Raw genomic sequence first — 24,057 nt, forward strand, 5'->3', positions numbered from 1 at the left:
AGCCCAAGCATATTCTGTTGATCCAGTCGCCGCCAGCCATTAAGGTCGTGCGACCCACTAAACTCAGTTTTTTATCACACAACCCACTTACACGATTTTTTTAAAAGATACCAGCAAATTATCGACGAGTAAATTTGACGTGTCCTATACTAAGTGTACCATTTTTTTGTATGATGCAGTCTCTGGACAAATAAAAATTATTATTATTATCATAACAGTTCTAGTGTATTAATATGCAATGGTAATTGAGCTTGATTCATTACAACAAAATGTCTTCAAATTTGGAACAAAAAGTGTTTGTTGCGGCCAGTTCCCTGCAGCCAGAATTCCTCAACGGGCCAATAGTTGCCGAGATCTGATGCTCTGGTGGCAGAGGTTACCATTAACCCGTCTGAATGACGGACGCAGAATTCCGTGAAGATACCTCTCGTTTAGCCTTAACCCATCTAACGGCTTTATTTACCATTCTTTATACAGAGTATACCTATACTTTTTAGTCGAATTTCTTACAATTATGAGTTTATAAGTACTTAACTGAATACGATAAACTAAGCCTTAGTTATAATAGATAAATTAGCCTTTGTTCGAAAACATTCCTAAATTAACGGGGGCAGATTCAGAGAATGGCTCCATATTGAGATAATTTTTTCTGAAAACTTTAACCGGCTTCTGTTGTGCTAAGAACTGGTAATGTCATTATAAAATTTTATAATTTCTTTCAAAGCACTTATTTTATTTTTTACCTTTTTCACCATTGAGAAGAAAACATCTGAATCATTCAAATAGAGTATTTTTGTTTTATTGACAACTGTGTCTGCAAAATTCAATAAATCTTTAGACTTTGGAACTTAACAACAAATGATCCAACGATTGGCAATGCAGTGGCAGTTATTTAACTGGCTGGAGTCAGGTCTCTGTAAATTATACAACCCATGACTATTTGAGTCATAACTTTTTAGACATACTTCAATGTAATCGTTTACCCTGCTTACTCGCAAAAAAATATCTAAGAGCATAAATCAGCAGTGTCAATTTAACGTGCTATAATAGCTCAATTGATACTTCCGAGGTTCGAAACAGATGATAAGTTACTAGGTGAATTTAGGCAAATTAATACAGAATTAACCGACTGCATTAAAGTAGCGTGCCTGTTTAATGGCATCACACTTTTTCATTAATTGAAAAGTCGTGGCAGTAAACGGTAAAGCTGTTGGACGAATGCTCCAACTTACGTCTCGAGTTGTACGGAAACTTCCGTAAGCCCCTTTGAAATGACCTAGTGCTGCACTCTGGTGACATTTTCTTCATGGCTCAATTCGTGTCTCTACATTCAAATTTAGTAACATATTTATGTCCTACAAATCCATCCTGTTTACACAAACTAAAGCAATATTTGCAAATCCATAGAGGAATTTAAATAATAGCGTCCATTGTTAATTTTTTATAGCCATCAAATAAATGACTAATCTGCGGAACGAAAAAATGTAAGGGATTATGAAGGAAAACTAAGAACAGCGCCCATTTATGGCTTAAAATAAAAATACTGAAGTAATTTCAGGATGCCCATTTATGGATAACCTGGGAGGATGTTGATGTATGTAAAATGATCAGGTCAAGGTTCTTATGAGTTTTGACCCAAATGCTAAGGATTGGTAAGAGAGTCTTCTATGACATACCAGAATGACATTTTACTTCAGAATTCAGACCACAGAAAGACAACTTTCAGCTCCTTTCATAACCTCTGCATTTCTAATTTCAGACAAAATATGCTGCAATTGAGTATGTACTCAAATACACTTGGCAGGTCACACTCACAAGCACAGCCAAGAGGAGGAACACCAAAGCAGCCTTCCTAAATCCCTCAAACTTAACCCTTGAAGAGATTTGGGGAGTAGACCCCGTTGGATAGTCAACATTTGTGTATGAATGAATATACACCAACTCTCAGGACAAAATAAATGCATTATTATTATTTTCCTGGTCCTGTTGTTGAATATTGATTCTCACCTCACAATTTGAACCAGATAAATGAAACCATGCCATGCACATACTAAAGTTTCCTTTGCTACTTGCACCTCTAGCTGGGGAATACCAAGCTATTCATACAACTTAACAAGATGATTGCTAATGTTCCCACCATGTGTCATTGGCTGTTCCTATGTCTCACTTTTATAAGGTTTTCATTGATACAAGTTTGTTGAAATATATCCCTGCATCCTCAAAATATGCACAGTAGTCAGTGCAACATAAGAGATAGGTTTCACAAGAAGCATGGTGTTCGGGATCATTAACATGAACAAGAAATGCGATGCAACATACAATCTTAACAAGAAATGAGTAACCTAATGATTTCAGTTCCAAAGAACAGTATACATGTACCCCCTTTTGCACTTAAAGTTGAGCATTAGTGGGAGAATGGGAAACAGATTAACAGGGGTTTCCAGTTAATGCTTTGATAAACACCACAATGATACATTATCAATAATACTGAAGTGTGTGGAAGCATGAACTCAAACCAGTATTCAATAGCATTTACATAAACCAAATGGTTATCAACCAGAAGGTTGGTTTGAAAGGCAAAGGTAGATTTCACATTGTACTAAGACCAATGGCATGTGAAATTTACACAACAGGACAAGGGGGCAGATCCTTTCCCCATATGGCCTTTGGTTTCCCAGGAAGAGGTGGTACCTGAAAAATCACACAACTTGAATAAGCGGTGGATACCCTGAGCCATCATCTGGAATTGAATCCAGGTTTTACAGTTAGTCACCCAGCACTCCACTCACTGAACTACCATGTCCCCCAACATCACTATTATTGACAACATTGGGGAAAGCCAGACAAAGCAAGTTTTTTCAGTGGTACACTCTACACACTGATACATTTCGAAGACCCACCTATCATTATTGAAGGCTGTTCAATAAAGATCGATCATACATTTTTATTTGCCTAATTTACCGTTCAAAATTTTTATTTTATGCTACTGTCAGCTTAATGCATATGTGGTAAAAGTTTGATTAATTCGAATCCAGTACTGCACCAGCAGCATGCATTACAGGCTATGTTTAGTCTATACGAAGGATGAGGAACACACTTCACATTGATTTTTGCAAGATATTCATTAAAACATATTTTGCATGGCTGTGCATTAATCATGGTGCCGCATCCAGCTTGTTGCTATAAAATGTGGTCTTTGACAATTTTCATTACATCCCTATAGTATACTCTAATTACATTTGTGTGCGCTGGTATGGCATCCTGATACATCGACAGAATATCAAAATACAATATGACCATAACTTTCCTTGCAGAAGCCACCACATTGGCTTTTTTGGTGATGATTATTTTTGAGATTCCACAGAGAACTAAGCTGTTCATCAGAATCAAAATGATGCAGCCTAGTTTCATCTGCAATGATAAACTTCAAAAGAAATGCATCGTCTTCATGAAATATCAATTGCGAACAAACTTGGAAGCGGCAGTCCTACTTTTTGGGTATGAGTAGTCTCAAAACTCACAGCGACCATGCTTGTCTCATGTACCATTTTCCTGTTGCCAACATGAGGGTACAACAAATGAAACATTAAAAATTTCTGATAGTGCCTAATAATGATAATTTAATATTATTCGACAATCTTCTCTAACAATGACAGCAGTAGAGTTAATGTTAACTTCTAAAAGAGCCTTGACTGAAGTTCCAGGTACACCTTTCTTTGAAAGTGTCTCCCACCATTAAATATTTAAAATCATCTTCTAGCTGTGCTGTATGGTATAACAGACTCTCCATAGTCTCGCATAGCACTATATAGGCCAAAGCTGACAATTTTTTCATGGAAATAAAATTTCATTGCAGTCTCAATGAGCAGAATTCTAAACTTGAACTCACCTGAACCAGAATCACTGCCATGACATGACAATACATGCACTCGAATTCTTAAACTTTACCCTCCACTACCCCTATTTTCCCTTGTGGGTAATGCCATGGACCAGGTTAATGAGAATGGATTAACACAGTTCCTACCAGTTCATGAACAGTTGCTGGGCAAAGTGAATTATGCCTAAAAGAATGATGGCATTAATCCTAAGCTACATTTTCATGTTTAAGGGATGTGTGATATGAGGGTAAGCTGATCAGACTTGGATCAAAAGCATGCATATGTGAGCAGAGCATTTTTATTCCTTATATTGGTTGCATAATCTTCACCCATATTCATAAAAAGTACATGACTCCAAAGAAAATCATACCAAGGTGAATTAAATAAACACTGAAGTAAGTTCAACGAATTTAAAATAAGTTTATTTTAAATGACAGAAGAAAAATCTATACACTTAAAACATCATATACTTCCAGATTGAGCACCTGAATTCCCGAGTTGTTTCCATGGTTCCCATCAGCTTCAGCCTTGGCCAGATTTGCACATGATCAATGAAAACTTGATGATCTAATTTCAATTCCAAGTGCTACTTAATTTGACATCTATAAACGTTATATAGCACATGATATCTTTAATATATTTTGCTGAATATCTTTAGGCTTAGAAAAAGAATCTACCTCATTTGCCTTATTAATTGCACAGTGATAACGTTTATTAAACATGTTCGTAAAACTGACTGATTAAAAAGTATTCTTCATGGACCCTTCAGCAGAAGTCTCCAAATGTTGGTTTATAATGAGCTTTGTGATCCAATGAATATCAATGAACATTTATACCTTACCAAATCCCTTTTGGTACATAGCAAATCTTACTATTCCTAGAAAATTGAAAAAGAAAATATAAATTGTATGAGAAAAAACACTGTCATTTCTCTAGGGCACCAATCATGTACACCACATAAAAAATTACATATAAACAAAAAGCTTCAAAAAATATTACTGAACATAAAACTTCATATTGTGAAGCTTATTATTATTATTGGTAAGCTAACATTTCAAGTAGGTTTCTGATGGAGACAAGCTACCATATGGCGGCAAGACAATTCCCTTATATCTGTTAACAAAACACAAGCTGACTTTAACCTTACAATAGGGCCCACTATAATTCTGCATACTTCCATTCTACCTTGATTCCATCCAACATCGCAATCCTATTCATACCCCTTCTATCTTCCCTGCCTCTTTTGATTTCTCTCTCCTCCTCACCATACCTAACATTCCCTCATTTGTTTTCCTTTCAGCCCACTTCATCTTTTCCATCATTCTCCATAACCACATTCAACCTCATCCATAATTTCTTAGTCCTTTTCCTATTTACAGCTCCTATCATTCAATTTGCGGCCCTTGATATCCCTTCTTTGATATGTCCTCACTTCTTCTCTATATGTAATTCTTGCAGCTTTCTTTCCTTGCTCATGATTTCTCTACAGCCAGTGGATTCTCCTTTTTTAATCTGATTAATGCTTCTATAATCCAGTTCCTAAACCGCCTACCCTTCTTTATCTTTTTGAATTGAACATTCCACTTCATAATTACTAAATTGCGATCTGAGTCAATATCAGCTCCATCTCTCGCTTTATATTTTCTAATTTTCTTGCCTTCAGCACACCCCTAACATTCCATGTCCCCATTTTAAATTGGTCATCTTGTGTCTTCTGGGCTGCTACTGCCACAGTCGATTCAACTGAGCCCTATGGTTGTCAGGACTTATTTTCATAATGGTGTCCATCATAAAAAAACCTTGGCATAGATCTTGGGTAGTTTCCGCTACCTTCCATACTAAGTAATTTTGTTTTATTCACCTGTAGCCAATTGGTTTGCAATTATTATTAGATATTTGTTTAAGTTGTATTCAGTTGTTTAGCTTGATTTTATCAAGGCCATGACCAGACAAAGACCCTATGGGTAAAGAGGTTAGCTTTCCAGGGTAAAAGTTTACATCTAGTTTCACCTCCGCATGAGGAAGATAATGGAATGCCTGAAAGATGATTATTCATGTGCCAAATAACCTTAAGCTGAATGGAGATTTTTCTCCTACTTCTCCAAGTGGTTGATTACCATATAAACGTCGTGAAAAAGCAGGTTGGTCTATTAGATGAGGGTGGGTCTCCTGCTGTACGAAGCCCTACAACTCATAAAATTCAATCAAGGCAGGGGGCTGTTCCTTTCCCTGTGTAGACTCAGTTTACATTGAAGCTTGTAGGAATGTTTTACAGAAATACTGCAAGCATTAGCTAAGTTCAAGTGCCATAAAATACGACTAGCAACCCACCCCAAGAAACCCCGTGATAATATCAGGGGTTGCAACATAAACCCACACAAACACAAATAGTGGCAAAGATGTGCTATCCATCACAATTTTTACTAGAACAGGGTCAGAAACTTGAAAACTTTTAATTTACTGCATCGGGTGGATGGAGTTCTTATACATAATCATACACACTTGCCCAAAGTTTGAGAATAATACAAGAGCATTATTATTACATAAAATTAAATATTCGGAAGAAAATTAGACAACTTGGAATTCTGCATTGACTTTCTCAGAACACTGCACTGGGAAGCAAATTATCCATCACACTAGGAGATGACGCAACAAAAATTAATGTATGAAATTTCTATACCATCTAGTATTTATACTTACAATCACAATGTACAGATATTTGATGACTGTTTGATTTTCATATTGGTCTTCTCCTGTCACTGAGAATGTTCGTGGGTTACCTTTGATTAGCTCACAAAACAGAATGTTGAGGTTATGATCAGCCAGGCAGAAGTATTCTGTTGATGATTTCATCAAATTTGGAATTGAATGATGCTGAGTTAATGCCAGAACACAATTCTTTCACTCTGACATTTGAAGTCTTCACTATCAAATGCAAGCAGTCTTCTATTAGGCATAATATAGTTTCTAAAGTTTCAGATGATATCTTTCTTGATGGGTCCAAATCAGTCATCTCAAGCAATAACTTCAGGAGGTATTCTAACAAAGCATCCATATTTTTAGGTACCACTGGCCAAGCATGTAATAAGTAGACTTTAACAGCCTGGAAATAAAAAAATGAAATGGTGGATAGAAGAAAACAATTCTGGAGATATTAGCTTCACAACTAACAATAAAAATCAATAGAGGATATCACATACATATGCACTTGATTAAAAAAAAAAACAAACTGAGTATATTTGCATGTTAAAAAAATCCCCTACAAATAAAGAGGGATTGGCCACCAAACAGTAAAATTAAACAATCCACTTTCCTCTCTCACAATTCGTGAGTACTTGATTGTAAGGAAGCAATAACACATTGGAAAAATTTCTTTTCTCATAAGTTCATAAAATTTGCCCAAAGAATCCTTACTGTACACATCTGTGGTGGTATTTCCAGAGCTTACACTAATTCAATACGTTAAATAGGAAATCTGTTGCACTGGAATGTCCACAGTATTACATAACATGCAACACACAATTTTATAATACCATTGCTGTAAATGTGATATGCACATATTTAATTATTTTCTATACAGTATATGGTACTTCTTTAATATATGTGCAAGTAAAATAGGCTACATAAATAAATATGACAAATACCTACCTCAAGAGCCTTCCCAGTAGAAAAACCAGCAGAGCCATCATCCACCAACAAATAATCTTCAAATATTCTCAGCAGTCTCTTAGACCACCTTAGCATAGGAAGCCCCATTGAATCCAAAAATAAGGGTAAAACATTCACATAAACCTTTCTTCTCATTATATACTGTTCCATTTCCATGTTACCAAGAAAGATTTTTAAAGCTCTGTCATACCTGGTGAACTAGGGATAAGAGAAATTAATTAATGGTGTAAAACAATGAAAACATATTCACAGTAACTTATAGTATACATAAATATAATTAAAAAGAAGTCATACATTTTTAAATAAATTCATATCTACAGAGTAGAGTTCACCCTGATGAGGAGAGCATTTTATGAGTTGATTTTTTAATCACTGTCAATGCCTCATTATGTTGTTCTTTTGGGCAGTAACATACCAACCCAAAAGAAGTTTTCATGCAGTTTACTCTTCGATAATTAAATAACAAAAAATTCTGTCCGTATTGGGAAAATATGAGATTAATCATGAATGGGGAGGTTGGGAGGGAACACAGCTGAATACTGAGATGTTTGATGAAGACTAAGGGAGTGATGACAAAATTGGCAAAAAGAGAAAGAACATGATTCCAGTCCTTGGCTGCAGTAACAAACAAGGCTGAAAGCCAGTTTGTGTTGGGTCATTGAATTAAATAGAATTCCATTTAGGAAACATGAAACATACAGAAATAATATTCTCACAGCATATGAATATTTGAGATAAATATCATTAACAGTTTATTGGCCTTTTATGATATCAGGCAATTTTTTCTCTTACCCCTTAATCCAGGAAGGAAAATCATAAAACAACTGTAACTCTATACAATGAGCCTTAGAATTAATTGCTTCCACAGCTCATCCCCCAGGAAACAATTATACCCAGATTAACAAGAACAGGCATAAAATAAGAGATAGATACCATTATCAACAGATTCAAGTACTTATGCTTCCTTCGAACAGGACACAATCATAGTAAATTGGAGCCCAAGCCCCCAAATATTTTATTTAAAGACTTCACTTTGATTACTTAGCCAAAAACATTTATTGCATCATGTTTATAGACTTGCACGAAATCATGGCTAATACCTCTCACCAGACACCCTTGCATAGGCTGCAGGGTATGCATTTAAGTTACTCATAATCTCACGGAAAACCTTACTCTGATAGTCTAGAACCAGCAAGGCCTCAGCACCACTAGCCAATATATGATGCAATGCTTCTAAATTCTAGGTTTACTCTATGTTAAGTATTTCCAATTTTCAAGGAACCCGGGAGGACCGCCATATAAAAGAGCAGGTACAGTTAAGGACTTTTGAGAAAGCGCTGGATCCATCAGGTACATGAATCTTAAAAATACAGATGAAATTTACAAACAAAATACTCCTGATCTGAGAATTTCATTTAGCTGGATCAACTAGAGAGAACTCCCATTTTATCACAAATGCAAAAAGTTGAAATTTTCATTAAAATTTTCACAATATATTTCTGGGTTTGGAAAGGTAAAAAATAAACAGCATCACAGTGTTTTATTTTTCCTTTTTCATTTTATTAGTTATATAAAGTGGTGTGAAGAAAACAGCAGAGTGCAATCAGGGAGCAAGGACAATGAACCTTTTTGATTCTGAAGCAGCTGTTTAGTTGATGTGTATGAAAAGTTTCTTCCATTATGTTCTACTAAATTTTCTATGAAAAATTGAACTCAGAAAATATTCACATAGAAATCATTAAAACTGCTTTTCATCATTTTTATTCTGTAGAGAAAACTTTGTCACAGCATAAGTCTTTATTTCTAGAGAAATTTATTTCATTTTTTGCCACAAAATATGACAGAAATCAATTGCTATGGGTTAATTGGTTTATTTGAAATTTTAATTTTAACAATGATCATGTCTGCGAGGGTGGTCTCAGAAATAATCGACCCGACAAAGAAAGCACAAATATTTCGGAAAAAATGTATTTATTTTTCAACAATCTCCTTTCAGCTTCATACACTTTTCCCAGCGATGTTCAATAAGTTCGATACCAATTTTATTATAAGAACTGTCTTGCTACTCAAAACAGCCATTAACTGCTGACATCACTTCTTCACGGTTGGAAAATCTTTGACCACCTAGCCATTTTTTCTAGTTTGCTGACAGAAAATAATCCGATGGGGCTAAATCTGGCAATTCAATGCCATGGATGCAATGGATGGTGCATGAGGCAGCAATTCAAATTTTAATTCATGAAATTTGGCCATTGCAATAATGGATTTGTGAGATGGTGCATTGTCTTGATGAAACAACACTTTCTTCTCAGCCAAATGCGGCTGCTTTTGCTTGATTTCTTCATTCAAACATTGCAGTAAGTTAGCATAATACTTGCCGTTGATAGTTTTTCCTTTTTCAAGATAGTCAATGAAAATTATCCCACTCGTATCCCAAAAAACTGATGCCATGACCTTGCCTGCAGATGAAGCAGTCTTTGCCTTCTTTGGTGGCGGTTCTCCCTTTTGAACTCATCGTTTTATTTGTTCTTTCATCTCGGGTGTGAAGTAATGGACCCATGTTTCACCCATTGTTAGGAAATGGTACAGAAATTCTGCTTTGTTGCTGTGAAACCTAGCTAAAAATTCAATTGAAACATCTTCAGGACAATAGTTTTGTTCAAGTGTGAGCAAACGCGGTACCTATCTTGCGCACAGCTTTCTCATGTACAAATTTTCAGTTTATATGCGATGCATCCTTTTTGAAATGCCTACTATGTCTGCTAGCTCGCACACTTTCAGTCGACGATCATCCAGTATCACTTTGTGGATTTTCTTCACCATTTCTGGAGTTGCCACCTCATTTGGTCGCCCAATGTGATGCTCGTCTTGACAGCTCGTAAGGCCTCGTTTAAACTCTGCTACCCACTATTTTACTGTAGTAAACCAAGGAGCAGACTCACCAAGAGTAGAATCAACTTATGCTTTTTGTCGATTGGGCTGAGGCCTTTCAAATAAAAGTATTATATCACATAATGATGACCAATTTTCTCTATTTTCACTAATCACTGAAAACGTTCACTATTGATGGCTGCCAAACAAATACTAAACAATGTTGCATCTTCAAACTTGAAACATATGCTTTACAGATTACATACTTCTCATACAGTGACATTTTTCAAACAATTACTGCCATCTCTAGGCCAAGCCGGGTACTTATGGGACCACCCTTGTATTGTGGTCACTGTGGACTATTTTTATGGTGGACTTCCTCATTCCAATAATAGTGCATGAGTGTAAAAATCATTTGCCTTGAACCTACAGTAGCTAGATTTCCAAATGCAATTATTGTGAAAATGATGAAAAGAAAATGCCCATTACTTGTGCCAACAGACACATCCTTTGATATCTGAACTCAACAAAGTTCAAAGGATAAAGTTTTGAACAGACCTGATGCTCTTGAGAGTGTTAAGAACCCAAAGCTCTGCTTTACATAAACAATAACTGAAAAGCAGGATAAGCAGAGTCATGCTAAATATGTCCTGCTATTTGAAGTACCTACCTGAATCTAATGGGAATACTGAAAACTAAATATGTAGCACATTAAAAACTACTTTTCTCAGAACTTATTTGGAAATTTCAGTCTGTCATCACTGATGATGTTCAGTCACGACGTCCACCTAGGCAGGAAAGTACAGGTATGCCATGACCAAACAACGATGTGCTGACCAGTCCTCATGCTGTCACAATTTCGGTACGAATTAGAAAACCACAAATTAAGCTGTGACCACGCCTGACAAAACAGTGCAAATGCATACGCGAGGGATATTTGAGCTAATAAGAGGATTCAGTGATGAATCTGTTATTGAAATAAAATACATTAATTCCATCCCTAAATTTTTTACATAAAATGTAAAAAAACATTAACCACATTCTCGACCCCCTTGTCCTACCATCACATTGTATATGTCTGGGATCAAATGACTTCAGATACATTATCTAGCCTCTCAAGAATTTGATTTCTACTGCAACATGGCTCACATTAGATTTTATTGATTCTGAACTTGGGTCCACAAAATCATAAGTTTTTAGAGCTGACAAATCTATTAACACAAGCGTTAAACCCAGTGGTGAGGTTGTTCTCATTGCGATAAAGTCTTGCCTCTGTCTAGTCAATCATTGTTCCCAACAATATCGCTAAAGAGCAATTTACCCTATTATGCTTCTCTACATATAGGGCTATAATTATTATTTAGGTAATCTACCGGTTAAGGTAGGTTTTTGGATGGACATAATTACTAATTAAATAATTTGTGACCCCTAGCAAAACACAACATCCTACTATACATCAGGTTCCTCTTCAGCTATGAGTACTTTCTTCCTCCCTTCATCCCGTCCAACATCCCTATCCAATTCCTTCCCTTTCCTCATTTGCCCAATGGTCTCCCCTAAATTACAGTCTTCAACATCCCGCTGCCAGTCAACTCCCCCTTCATCCACTTTTCCTGCCTCCATAGGATTTCTCCCAACAAACCCCTCTCTTTGCCCACCATACCAAGTACTTCCTCATTTGTTTTCTTCTCTGTCCATTTCAACTTCTCTATTCTTCTCCACATCCACATTTCAAAAGCCTCCAATCTACGTCTATCCTCCTGCTTCAATGACCACGTTTCTGCACCATACATGCTCCATATCAAAGTTTTTACAAGTCTTTTCTCAACATCCTTACTCAACGTCCCCGTCATCAACTCCTCCTCCTTGTGAAAGCCTCTTTGCCGAGTGCAATTCTTCTCCTTACGTCCCTACTACTTTGACCCTGTTGGTCCAAAACACTACCGAGATACGTAAATTGTTCTACCTGCTCTAGTTTTTGTGCTCCTATTCTAATGTTAAGCTTAGCCTTTTTCTTTCCAGAAAATCGCATAACCTTTGTTTTATTAATATTGATTCTCATCCCATACCTGCCGCACTGAATTTCCAATTCACTAAGCAATGCTTGCAGCCCCTTGGCTGACTGACAAACTTGGTCATCAGCAAACCTAACTGATTTTACGAATTCCCCGCCCACTTTCATTCCTACCTCCAGTTCTTCCCATGCCTTTTAATCATTTCCTCTGCATATAGGTTGAACAGCAACGGTGATAATGGGCAACCCTACCTTACACCTCTTCCTAACACTGCCCAACCGGACTCCCCGTTCCCCACTCGCACCTGAGCAGTCTGAGACATGTACAGGTTGCGGATTAGCCTCCTTTCCCTCCAATCTATTCCTATTTTCTGCAATATACTCATTAGTTTTTCCCAATTCACTCTATGAAATGCTTTTTCGAAATCTACGAAACAGGCAAATACTTCCTGATTGTACTCCATATTCCTCTCAATTAGTGATCTCATTACTGCAATGGCATCACACGTACCTCTCCCCTTCCTAAGCCCAAATTGATCATCCCCCAAGTAATCATTTGCCCTACTCTCTATCCTTTTGTTTATGATCCTGAGAACAACTTTAGCTGCGTGGGATATCAAACTTATTGTCCTGTAGTCCTCACATGATGTAGCCTTTACCTTTTTCGGAATAGGAACTAAAACTGATCTCACAAAGTCTTCCGGCCAGATTCATTACTCATAAATACTACGGATCAGCCCATATAGCCTCTTCCTCCCACATTTTCCTAAGCATTTTAAAAGTTCCGTGGGAATGTTATCCACCCCCATGGCCTTATTTAGTTACATCTCCCTTAATGCCCTTTCTATCTCATTGTCTAGTATGCCTGGACCTAAGCTATCTTCCTCTACGTCATGTTCCTTTTCTATGTCTAACTTTGTTGGTCTAAGCTCTTTACTATACAGTTCTTCTATATACTCCTTCCATCTCTCTTGAATCTTTTTTGGGCCAACTGTTACCTTACCCGCCTTATCTCTAACTGTTAGCATAGATCCCCCTTTCTTACTTCCCGATAAAGATTTAACTTTGCTGTACAGCGCACCGATTTCACCCTTCCTCTGCAGACTTTCCATATCCTCTCACTGCGTCTTCCACCATGCTTCTTTTGCTTTATTTGTTGCCCGCCTCAATTTATTGTTTAATTTTTTGTACTTCATTTTGCCTAATTCTGTTTTTACGGCTGTACTTATGCCCATATAATTGCCCCTAATTACTCAACTTGACACCATGTCTTTGATCTGATCTCAACATCATTGCCCGAATTAAAATGTCATATGAAAGTATGAAAATGTACCTCCTATCACGATGACACCAATTATAATAAACCTCTTTAGACTGATTCAACTTATTGTAAAATTATACTACCTTGATCAAAAAGTTCCCGGAATAACCACCGTGTGGCGCTCCCATCGTTCCGATTTGAGTTCTGTTTTTTTTGTTAAATTGGTACATCTGTTGTTGATATTCCCTTTAAATCTTAGTGTCATAACTTGACATTTGCAAAAGTTACGTAGCCAAGAGTACATCTATCTCTGTGTGTGTTGGCGATTTTTTACAATTGCAGAAATGGATTTAAATTTGCAACAACGAACTTGTATTAAATTTTGCGTAAAAAACGGATTTAGTGGCCCACGGACGTTGGAAATGTTGGAAAAGTGTTTCGGCAACGATTCTCTAAAAAAAACGGTCGTTTACCAGTGGCACGAGCGGTTCAGAAGTGGTCGTGAGTCAATCGAAGATGATGAACGCAGTGGCAGACCATCGACATCGAAAGTCGGTGAAAAAATTGATAAAGTAAAAGAAATGTTGGTCAATAACCGCAAATTAACCATCAGAGAAATAGCGGAGGACTTGAACATTGCCTATGGATCCGCCCAAGACATTGTGGTTAATGATTTGGGTTTCCGTCATGTAGCAGCAAAGTTGCTGCCAAAAGACCTCAATTTCATGCAAAAAAGAGACCGTGTTGACGTCGCAAAAGACATGATTTGCGAGGCTGAATCCGATCCCACATTCATCAAAAGGATCATTACTGGAGACGAGACGTGGGTTTATGAGTACGACACGCAATCCAGACATCAGGCAAGTGAATGGCGTTCACCAAATGAGCCGAGACCAAAAAAACCACGTCGTTTTCAGTCAAAAAAGAAGGCAATGCTGACGGTTTTCATGGATTACAACGGTGTAGTGCATCATGAATTTTAGCCAGAAGGCCAGACAGTAAACAAAGAGTATTATTTGGGCGTTATGAGACGTTTGCGTGAAGCAATTCGCCGAAAGAGACCAGAAATGTGGGCAGAAAACTCGTGGATTTTGCACCATGATAACGCACCGTCGCACAGTGCTATAATTATTCGTAATTTTTTGACGAAAAATGCAACAAATACCATCCAACAGCCACCGAATTCACCTGATTTGGCTCCCTGTGACTTCTTTCTGTTCAATCGAGTTAAAAAACCATTACGGGGAACGCGTTTTAGCAGCCGAGAGGAAGTAATGGAAAAATCGCAGGAAGCACTGATGGACATACCGAAAACCGAATATAAAAAATGTTTCGAGGATTGGATCAAGCGCTGGCATAAGTGTGTTGCAGTCGATGGGGATTACTTTGAAGGGGACAATATAGATTTAGATGAATAAACTTGTATTTTTAATTTTCTGAATAAATTCCGGGAACTTTTTGATCAAGGTAGTATATCATAATCAGTAATTCCTTGAGTTACAACAGGTTAAAGACATTGTTAATTTTCAAGGCAAAATACTTGCTCTGATATTGTTTTAAATTATACATGACTCTAAGGTTATCCCATAGTTCCAGATGATCCTTCATTTTTATTCAATTAGCTTTGTATGGTAACCCTGTTTCATCTAATGACGATATTTATTATAAGATTTTACAAACTGTAAATATATTGCTATTAACAATTGGTACAATATGAATTGGTATGATGTAGCTAATGAAACTGGTAACACTGCTTTTGTTTCCTGCTATTCAATTTTAAGCGATGCTATTGCTAAATATACTCCCCTAAGGATTTCTATAGTATTTCTCCATTAACTAACTGGTATTCTCTAACACTTAAAAAGTTGATGATTACAAAAAAATCATCATTAATAGTACACAGCATTAGGTTCTCTTATAAATTACAACATCATAACTCTTCTTAGATCTACATGCATAAACTTAGCAATCTCCGTTCAGCACATACATGAATAATTTATCAATATGACTTTAGGATGGTGAAACTGTTTTTATCAAGTCTTTCAAAAATAATAATCCACACCACAGAAGTCTGTTTTTAAATGATATAATTTCTGAACATCCAGACCGAAAGGTTTCCTTTTGTCACTAATGCGGATGAAATGAACTTGAGTTTCCTGATGTATCTGCAATCAATATTGAAACTACTCTTATCTTGCTGGATACAATCAAAGCCCTGAAAACATTAAAACCTGCCTTTTGAAAAATAGCTGGAAACCTCTGGATCATCCACATTACATTTTACACTTCAATCTTTTTCAGACGGCTGCCTCCCCAAGATCCTGAAGCTTAGTTTCATCATCCCCAGTTTTAAATATAAAGATGAGAATGATATAGTAAATTATCACCCAATTTAAATCCAGGCTGTCACTGGAAAAATAATGAAGAGCTTTGTTGTTTCTAAAATTCCATCATTAATAAATTCATTTCTGTCAATACATCAACATTAAAGGGGTAGGTCTATCACAGCAAATTTAGCGTAGTCTAAGAACTTTTCAAATAACTTCCTGGTAAACCACCCACAAGTTGATGAGGTTAATACCAATTTCACAAAAGTTATTGATAAATATAATCATGAGAGACTATATTCCATAACATGAAAACTGCTAGAATTAACGGTAACCCGATAGATTGGCTGAAAAGTCATTTAGCACGTCACTTTCAAAAGGTAAAGGTAAGATCTATTCCTTCTAGTGTTTGCAACTTATTAAAGTGTTCCACATTGGTCTCAATTCAAGCCATGGCTTTTTCTAACTTTTGGCTCTTTCATTCTTTTTTTTTTGTATTTGTGAATAGAATTTCTGCAACTGTCTCACCTAAGAATCATTTATTATATGCTAATGGCATAAAGATCTTCAACTTCACAACTGCTCACTTCTTCGTAGACCTGAATCTCATTAAATGAGAATAGTAGACTTGGTGTTCTGATAATTTGATGCTAAATATTAAAATTAATGTCAGATCAATTATTTTACTCGTAAAAGAAATCTCATAAGATAATTATTACATCAACAAGGAAAATATATTAAATGCCCAAAATTGGGATCTGGGAATAATTTTTATAACACTTCATCCTTTAGCTCTTATGTTGAACACATTTTCACCATAACCCTGGAACCTATACACTGCATTACAGGGGATTTATAGCATATATTTTTTTACTCGATACATTTTACTGGTCTTTAGTCTGACCTGCTCTGGAATATGATTGATATGTATTACGTATTTAGATGTCAGTGAAATAGAGCAGAGAAAATATAGCATTATTATACCGGATTTTCTTTTCGGTTGGTCTGAAGAAGCTTAGGAAGTACTATTTATGCATCCTTCATACATTCGATGTGCCATATTCAATAAATTTTAATTATAAATTATTAAACAACCAAATTGATTGACCTAAATTATTATAAGAAATTGAATTGAATGCATTCTTTAATAACAATAGAAATAATTATCTATTTCATATTAAATTCTGCAATTGAAAAGTAGATCATAAAAATGTATTCACAAAGGTATCAATGAACTTGTACGTACAATGTGCTAAACACCATGAAGAAAGGAAAAGCACCAATATGAAACCCACCACATGGCAGAATGACCGATGGTAGTAACGTCTGTTTTACATTACAGCCAACATTTACTTACCCATCACCATAGTTTATTGCTATGGACTTGGACAAAAACTGCTAAGATTTACTTTCAAAGGCACTTAGAATATTTTTTTATTAAAAACAAATAAGTACACATGGACAGTATGTCTACCTTTTATAAATTTTCATTAACTTTATTCTCTTGACTTTAATTTTATCCTCGTGCACAAATTATATACATGCTAGGTGATACAAAACCAAAATTTAATTCTAATTTCCAGGAAAAAATAAGCCCAAGACATGGCAGAAAGTACATCATCACAAAACCATAAATTCAGAGAACTTCAATCATTCTGTTCTCATTTATAAATATATATTAGGTTGACAAATTCTGAACGACAAAACAGCATCTTGTCATATAAAAGCAGATTTTTTCATTTCTTTTGGACTATCAGTCACATTGAAGTTAAAAGCATTGTCACAAAAAAGGAAGTGGGCTTACCTGTAATGCATCTTCTTTATTTGTGTATCCCCTTTCAACTTTTTGAAGGAACTGGCTGAGGCATGGCACAAGGCACATTATTATATCTGGTTCCTTCACATATAGTAAATGCTCCAATGCACCATATATAACGTCATCATAACCTAGATGGCACAAATCAGTTCTAGTCTAAAGAAAAGAATCAGCAGTCACCGTGAATTGAAAACAATACAGCAACACAAGAAATATTTTCTAAAAGAGAAACAAGCATTTTAAAAACGTAACTATTCCCAATGTTTCACGGACTATTTATTTGCCCAAAGCCTATTTTACCACGGTAGGCTAATGTATTTACATGAATAACCATGTTGCAATTATTAAGTGCAGCGTTCCCTTCATTATCACAGAAAATAGTGAAAGGGTCATTTTCACGGTTAATAAAATCTTTAGTCATTTAGTTGGTGGTACAATCATATTTATTATACGAGGGTCATCCGGAAAGTAGTACCCGTTCGTGAAATAAAGACACAAAAGTAAATATTAACAAACATAAAAAATTTTATTTGAAAGAGGATACTTTAAACTACTTCTCAACATAATCTCCAAGCAAATTAAGGCATTTGTCATAACGTGTGACAAGTTTCTGTATTCCTGCTGCATAGTCCTTCGCCGCCAGCTCATTGAGATACGCGAGGGACCCATCTTGCACAAATTTTTGCATAATGCAGATGGTGTTTAACAATTTCATGAACAATTGTTCGAGAAACATTGGGAAAATGCTCACAGATGTCATCAATTGTGACGCGCCGATCGTTCCTCACGAATTCGTCAACTGAGCTCACCAGTTGGTCTGTAATGACAGACGGTCTCCCCGAACGCTCATCGTCGTGTGTGTTCCCCCTCCCCATGTTGAAGTTGCGACACCACCGCCGAACAGACGACTCGTCCATTACATTGTCTCCATACACCTCCTTTAATTGGCGATGAATATCACATGGGCGAACGTTTCTTGCATTGAGGAATTTAATCACTGCCCTCACTTCACAACTGGCGGCGTTCTCAATTTTTTTAAACATTGTAAACAATCACAGAAACAACACAGGCAATGCTAGCGTCACGCAACTGGGCTCAGAGAAGGCAGACAAGCCACTGAAGCTATCTGACCTCGTCCAGCGGCTACTCGCGTCGTCAGCACTTCATGCGGCACGAACGGGTACTACTTTCCGGATGACCCTCGTAGATACCCAAGGGACCGGGGCACACGCGTGAGCAACATATATACTCGGACTTGCACACTTTTTGGGCTTTAGCTAAGGAACGGTTCAAGTTGAATGAGGTTGAATTAATTTTATTGTAAGTATGGATGCTAAAATCAAAGTAGGTGACAAGTTATTTTTCACATGACGGCCGTTTAACGCTAACAATGCAACCAAAAGCTAATCTTAAACGTTTCCCTTTGAAATTTTGGTGCCCCTGGTGTTTTAATGATACTAAGTTCGAATCTATATGGTTAACTATCGCCATTTCCAGATGGTAGACGATTGATTCTGCCTTGTGACAATATTCCTTCGCTGAAGCTTCACTAGGGGAGATGGAAAAAAATTTATCGTCCGCAAAACTGATAAACAAAAATGATTTGTAAAGTAAAAGTAAAATTTCAAAGTATCAATGATAGCGACTAAAAATCAAGTCATTTTCCTTCTCTTCCTAAATATTCGGTCACATTCGAGTTTTAGCGTTAAGTCTATCACCAGCCAATGCGGTTACCTATCTTACCTATCCTCCGAAGTGAGTGCTCAAAATCTCACCTTTCCGTCAATTCGTCGGCGAAGTACCTTTTAATTGAACGGAAGTGAAGGAACCGAAACAACTGCGAACTAGCGATTTGAGTGTGTACGAGCAATTTCCCCTCCCATAGACTACAACGTTGACGTGGAGGAAGGGCTTGTGCGTTCCAATAACCCTTAGAGCTGAGCTGGCGGGAACAATGATCATTGCTCCTGGTAAGATGACCCATGCCAGATAGGTCGAAAGTTAGGAACTAGACGAAAGGTAGTCCACGCAGCGTCTGTTCCTCGGTGAGACGGCTGCAAAGGCGTCTGGCTCCATTGGGGTGGCTAATGCGTGATGGCTCAGAGAAGGCAGACAAGCCACTGAAGCTATCTGACCTCGTCCAGCGGCTACTCGCGTCGTCAGCACTTCATGCGGCACGAACGGGTACTACTTTCCGGATGACCCTCGTATTAGTTGAATAAAAGTATAGTGCATTTCAGTTGTTTGGGACACTATTTCATTGGAGCAACTTTCATTGGTGAGTACTGGAAATGCTACATTAATCAAGTCCTTAAAAAAACAACACAGCATATTTTTGCATAATTGCAATCCAATGGGCAGTTAAAAAAAATCCCTGGACTTACTGAAAGCGGCAAAATACTTGCAAAATGATTGCGGGAGGAACTCCAAACTGAATCTCATTCATTATTTCCAGTACACGGGGACATTTGTATTATGAATATGACAGGCATTGATAGGCAAGTATTATTTTTTCCAACACAACAGACAAGTGCAACTAAAGCCAAATAACAATTTCTTCACGTAAGAGAGCTAATATCGACCTCATACCTTATAATTCACATAAAATATCGGCAATGGCACCAGATGCTAAATCATAGAAATAATTAAAAAATTGTGATTCACCAATTTGGGGGTCTTGGGCATCATGGGATTAAGCTGAACATAAAACATCACCATGCGATGCATTATTTTTTTCAAGTTTAACATTTAAATTTGATAACCTATGCAGGTGCAGCTATAACCATAGCTTAATTGCTGCAAAGTTGATAGTTTAGTTACTAGGTACAGACAATACATTTTCTGACATTGAGAGCAATCGCTGCAAAAAGAACAACTATTGAATGGTATGCAACATAAAACTGGTCACCAAAGACTATAAAATTTGGTCTCTAAGATTGTTTCACCCTTATGTAATAGTTGGCAGAGCAATTTCAAAGAGTTGCTTTGAATTACACTGCAATGCTTAATTTTACCACCACTGAATTAAAACCCACCAGAATTAAATAGAGGATTCAACTTGCAAATACATTGAAGATGACAGAGCTGAAACATTGTGCATACCTAAAAAACCATAAACACAGTAATCAACCCGAAGGTCGGTTTAGTTGGTGATGGTATATGGCGTGTGTAAATTCACACATCAGGGTAGGGGTGCCAGTTCCTTTCCCTGTGCCGGGTATGGTTTCCCAGGAAGACCTGGTACCCAAAAACTCACTTCAGCTTGGGTGGAGCTGCAGGTGCCTTGTGAGTGCCTTGCCCGGGAATCGAACCCGGGACCCTCCGGTCAGCAGTCCAACGCTCTACCCACTGGACTACTGTGACCCACCCTGTGCATACTAACTAGGCCACATTACTATAATGGTCCATATTTAAAAACTCACCACATTCGATATTATTCGGGACAAACAATGTATTCCCTTTACTTGGTTACACATTTCATAGTCATCCACAGCAATTAGAGCAGGATGCAAAAATTCTTCAAAATTTTCTGATATTTGCTGGGCCTGAAATGAATAGTTAAATTAGAATATTTTGAAAGTTTTTAATTTGAAAGCAAATATTTCAAAAGTAAACCTTGAAACACTGATTTTACTAGGAAAAAGATTAATTGACTAAACAATTTTCTTTGATTGAAGCAAAAATTTTCATTAATAATGCAGTTAACCAACTTCAACATTACTAGGTTGACACCATTTCTTGTGATTTTACTAAGGCCTGTGATAGGGTGACCCATGCCCTATTACTTAGTAAGACGGAGGCCTATAGTACCTCTGGGTCTCTTTAATCCAGGTTAAAAAGATATCACAGAAAAGGTTTACGATAAAAATTAATAACTCAATATTCTCTGTATTAGAGAGAACAATTGGAATTCACTCTTTGGCCTATTCTTTTTCTTCTATTTATTGATCATGCACATTCTAACTATCTATCTATCTATCTATCATTTACTCCATTCCATGGCCTATGCAATATTCCCAATGCACAGATGATTCAAAATTTCTTGCCTAATTCTGGGAACCTCACTCCAAAAAAGGGAAGATAGGGTTTAGGACATGGAACATAGATGCATTCTCTGGATCAACAAGCAAGGGGTATCAGCATGCTGTAAAAAATCATGAATGAGGAAAGGGAGCTGGGTAATAGAGGAAAAATGGGTACATATCAAAAAAGGGATATTGGGAGATGTAAAGGAAACTATAGGGTAAGGAGTTAGGAAAAAGACAAGGAAACCATGGATTATGGATGAATTGATTAGAACGATAGATGAGAGGAGGAAATGGAAGGTTATAAACAAGGAGTTAGGCAGAAGGAAGTGTGGCGGAAGATGCAGTGCAAGGATATGGAAAGTTTTCAGAGAAAAGGCTGAATTAGTATAGGTTTAAATTAGGATGTTAGAATAGTATTTCCATGGAACTACTTTAAGGTTTAAGAGAACTAGGGAAGAAGAGTTTTTAAGGACTAATGTGTCGCATTTATTTGGGAGGAATTTGTTCGGATGATTTCATCGGATTCGTTTTAGCTCCTATTCCAAAAAATGGTTAGGCGGCCAAATGAGGAATATAGATCAATAAATTTGATTTCGCATGCAGCTTGTGTTTCTCAGGATCATCATTAATAAGATGGAGAGCAGGGCAAATGGTGATGATTAGGGTGGGTCCATGAAGGGGAGTGTCACATGTGATACCATAGCAGTACTGAGGCTGCTAATACAAAGGAAAATAGAATACAATCAGGCTGCATTTCTCTGTTTCGTAGATTCCTCGTAAGTTTGATTGAGTAAATCGAGTGGAATTATCGAACGAATGTCAGAAAATTAGTAAATTGGAGGGATAGGATAATAATCCTCAGCATGTGGAAAATATGCGGTTGAAAGAGTAAACAGTCAATGTCTGGTGGGTTTAAGAAGTTAATGATTCCACGAGTGCGAAGAATAGTCTGAAAATTATGATAACTTATTTTAAAATGATTTAATATGTGGCGTAACACATGATGAGCACTGGTTAAAATAATTTGTAAACACACCTGGGCGTTTAATAGTATCCACCGATAACAGGTAAATGATGCTGGGTATTGCTTCCACGTTGCCTTCCGTAATTTTGGCTTCAGAGCGTCAAATAATAATTTACAAACGCTGAATTTCCACTTGGATTCGAGTCCCCCGAGTACATTTTGCGTATCAAGGGAGAATAATACACACAAATGATTCAATATGCTCCCGGCACTCTTAACAGTACAACAGCTGGTCCAAAGTTCTTCGGTGCTATGCTCCCCGCATACAATAAGGGAAGAAACGAGGAAAGATTGTACGGTTATGTCTAATTTCGTTTTGTTTTGCACTGCACCAGAGTCAACTAGCTTCTGCAATTCACTCTGCAGATAAACAACAGACTTCTCCAGCTGCACTGCATTATCCTTAAAATCAGTTTCTGATAAAGGTCTATCAAATCCAGAAGTAACTTTCTTCACATGTGCTGAATCAGAAACTTTTTTAAGAGCTGACAATTGCTGCGGGCTGGACAAGCAAGTTTCATTAAATTGATGTAATTCTGAATATTCATTCAAATCTTCCATTGTGAAAAACACTGTAAATATAAACATGGTCTTATTAAATTCATTCAGGCTCCTAAGGTTACTCATCACTATGATAACCATTAAAGAACAACAAACTAATATTCATCCATGATAACGATAATACCCAGTTGTTTTGTTTATTAACTTGTTAATACATACAAGTTAAATTGCTAAATTTCAAGTGAAATCATGTTAATCCAACGTGAGTTTTGAAGTATGCACCCCATTCATTTTCAGGTTAACTAAAAACCTTTACGGTATCAACAGATTACTTCAGAAATTAATAACTCCTCGGGAACCAAAAGAGAACAAAAATGCTTTGCAGAGCTAAACTGAAAAGTTTACCACTAAAACACATACAATTATATCAATCTTCGACAAAAAGTCGAATAGTTAGAAAGGCGCCAGATTGTAAATTTGAAAACGACGAATGCTTACCGAAGAGATGTGTTCCCCCAACAACTGTTTGTCACACACTACCGAAACAAAAATGTGTAATTACCGTAAAGAATTCTCAGAAACAATCAACAGACACTGTTCCTGAAATTCCAACCTGCCCACCACCAACAGCCACACGCGAAGTGGAGTGTGTGAAGTTACCTAATTCT

At 36.9% G+C, this 24,057-nt stretch overlaps 1 protein-coding gene across 3 annotated transcripts; it reads right to left on the bottom strand.

Moving 5' to 3' along the window:
- Positions 1–4,337: 4,337 nt before the first annotated feature.
- LOC139690671 (TELO2-interacting protein 2-like) lies at positions 4,338–24,038 on the bottom strand. Of its 3 annotated transcripts, none has more exons than XM_071588167.1 (6): positions 23,952–24,038; positions 22,901–23,460; positions 21,259–21,381; positions 17,825–17,992; positions 7,527–7,745; positions 4,338–6,981 (listed from the first exon to the last, which is right to left on the bottom strand). In XM_071588167.1, exons 2-6 carry the CDS (start codon positions 23,447–23,449, stop codon positions 6,697–6,699), a joined length of 1,344 nt encoding a protein of 447 aa, XP_071444268.1. In that variant the 5' UTR covers positions 23,450–23,460; positions 23,952–24,038; the 3' UTR covers positions 4,338–6,696. The 3 variants fall into 3 exon arrangements, with proteins under 3 accessions (XP_071444268.1, XP_071444266.1, XP_071444267.1); XM_071588165.1 differs by having other exon boundaries at positions 23,888–23,973; XM_071588166.1 differs by lacking the exon at positions 23,952–24,038 and adding an exon at positions 23,609–23,647.
- Between the last annotated feature and the right edge of the window lie 19 nt (positions 24,039–24,057).

This window comes from Hetaerina americana, unplaced genomic scaffold (genome assembly GCF_022747635.1).
Source record: "Hetaerina americana unplaced genomic scaffold, ioHetAmer1.1.p SCAF_3, whole genome shotgun sequence".
NCBI classification, from domain to species: domain Eukaryota; kingdom Metazoa; phylum Arthropoda; class Insecta; order Odonata; family Calopterygidae; genus Hetaerina; species Hetaerina americana.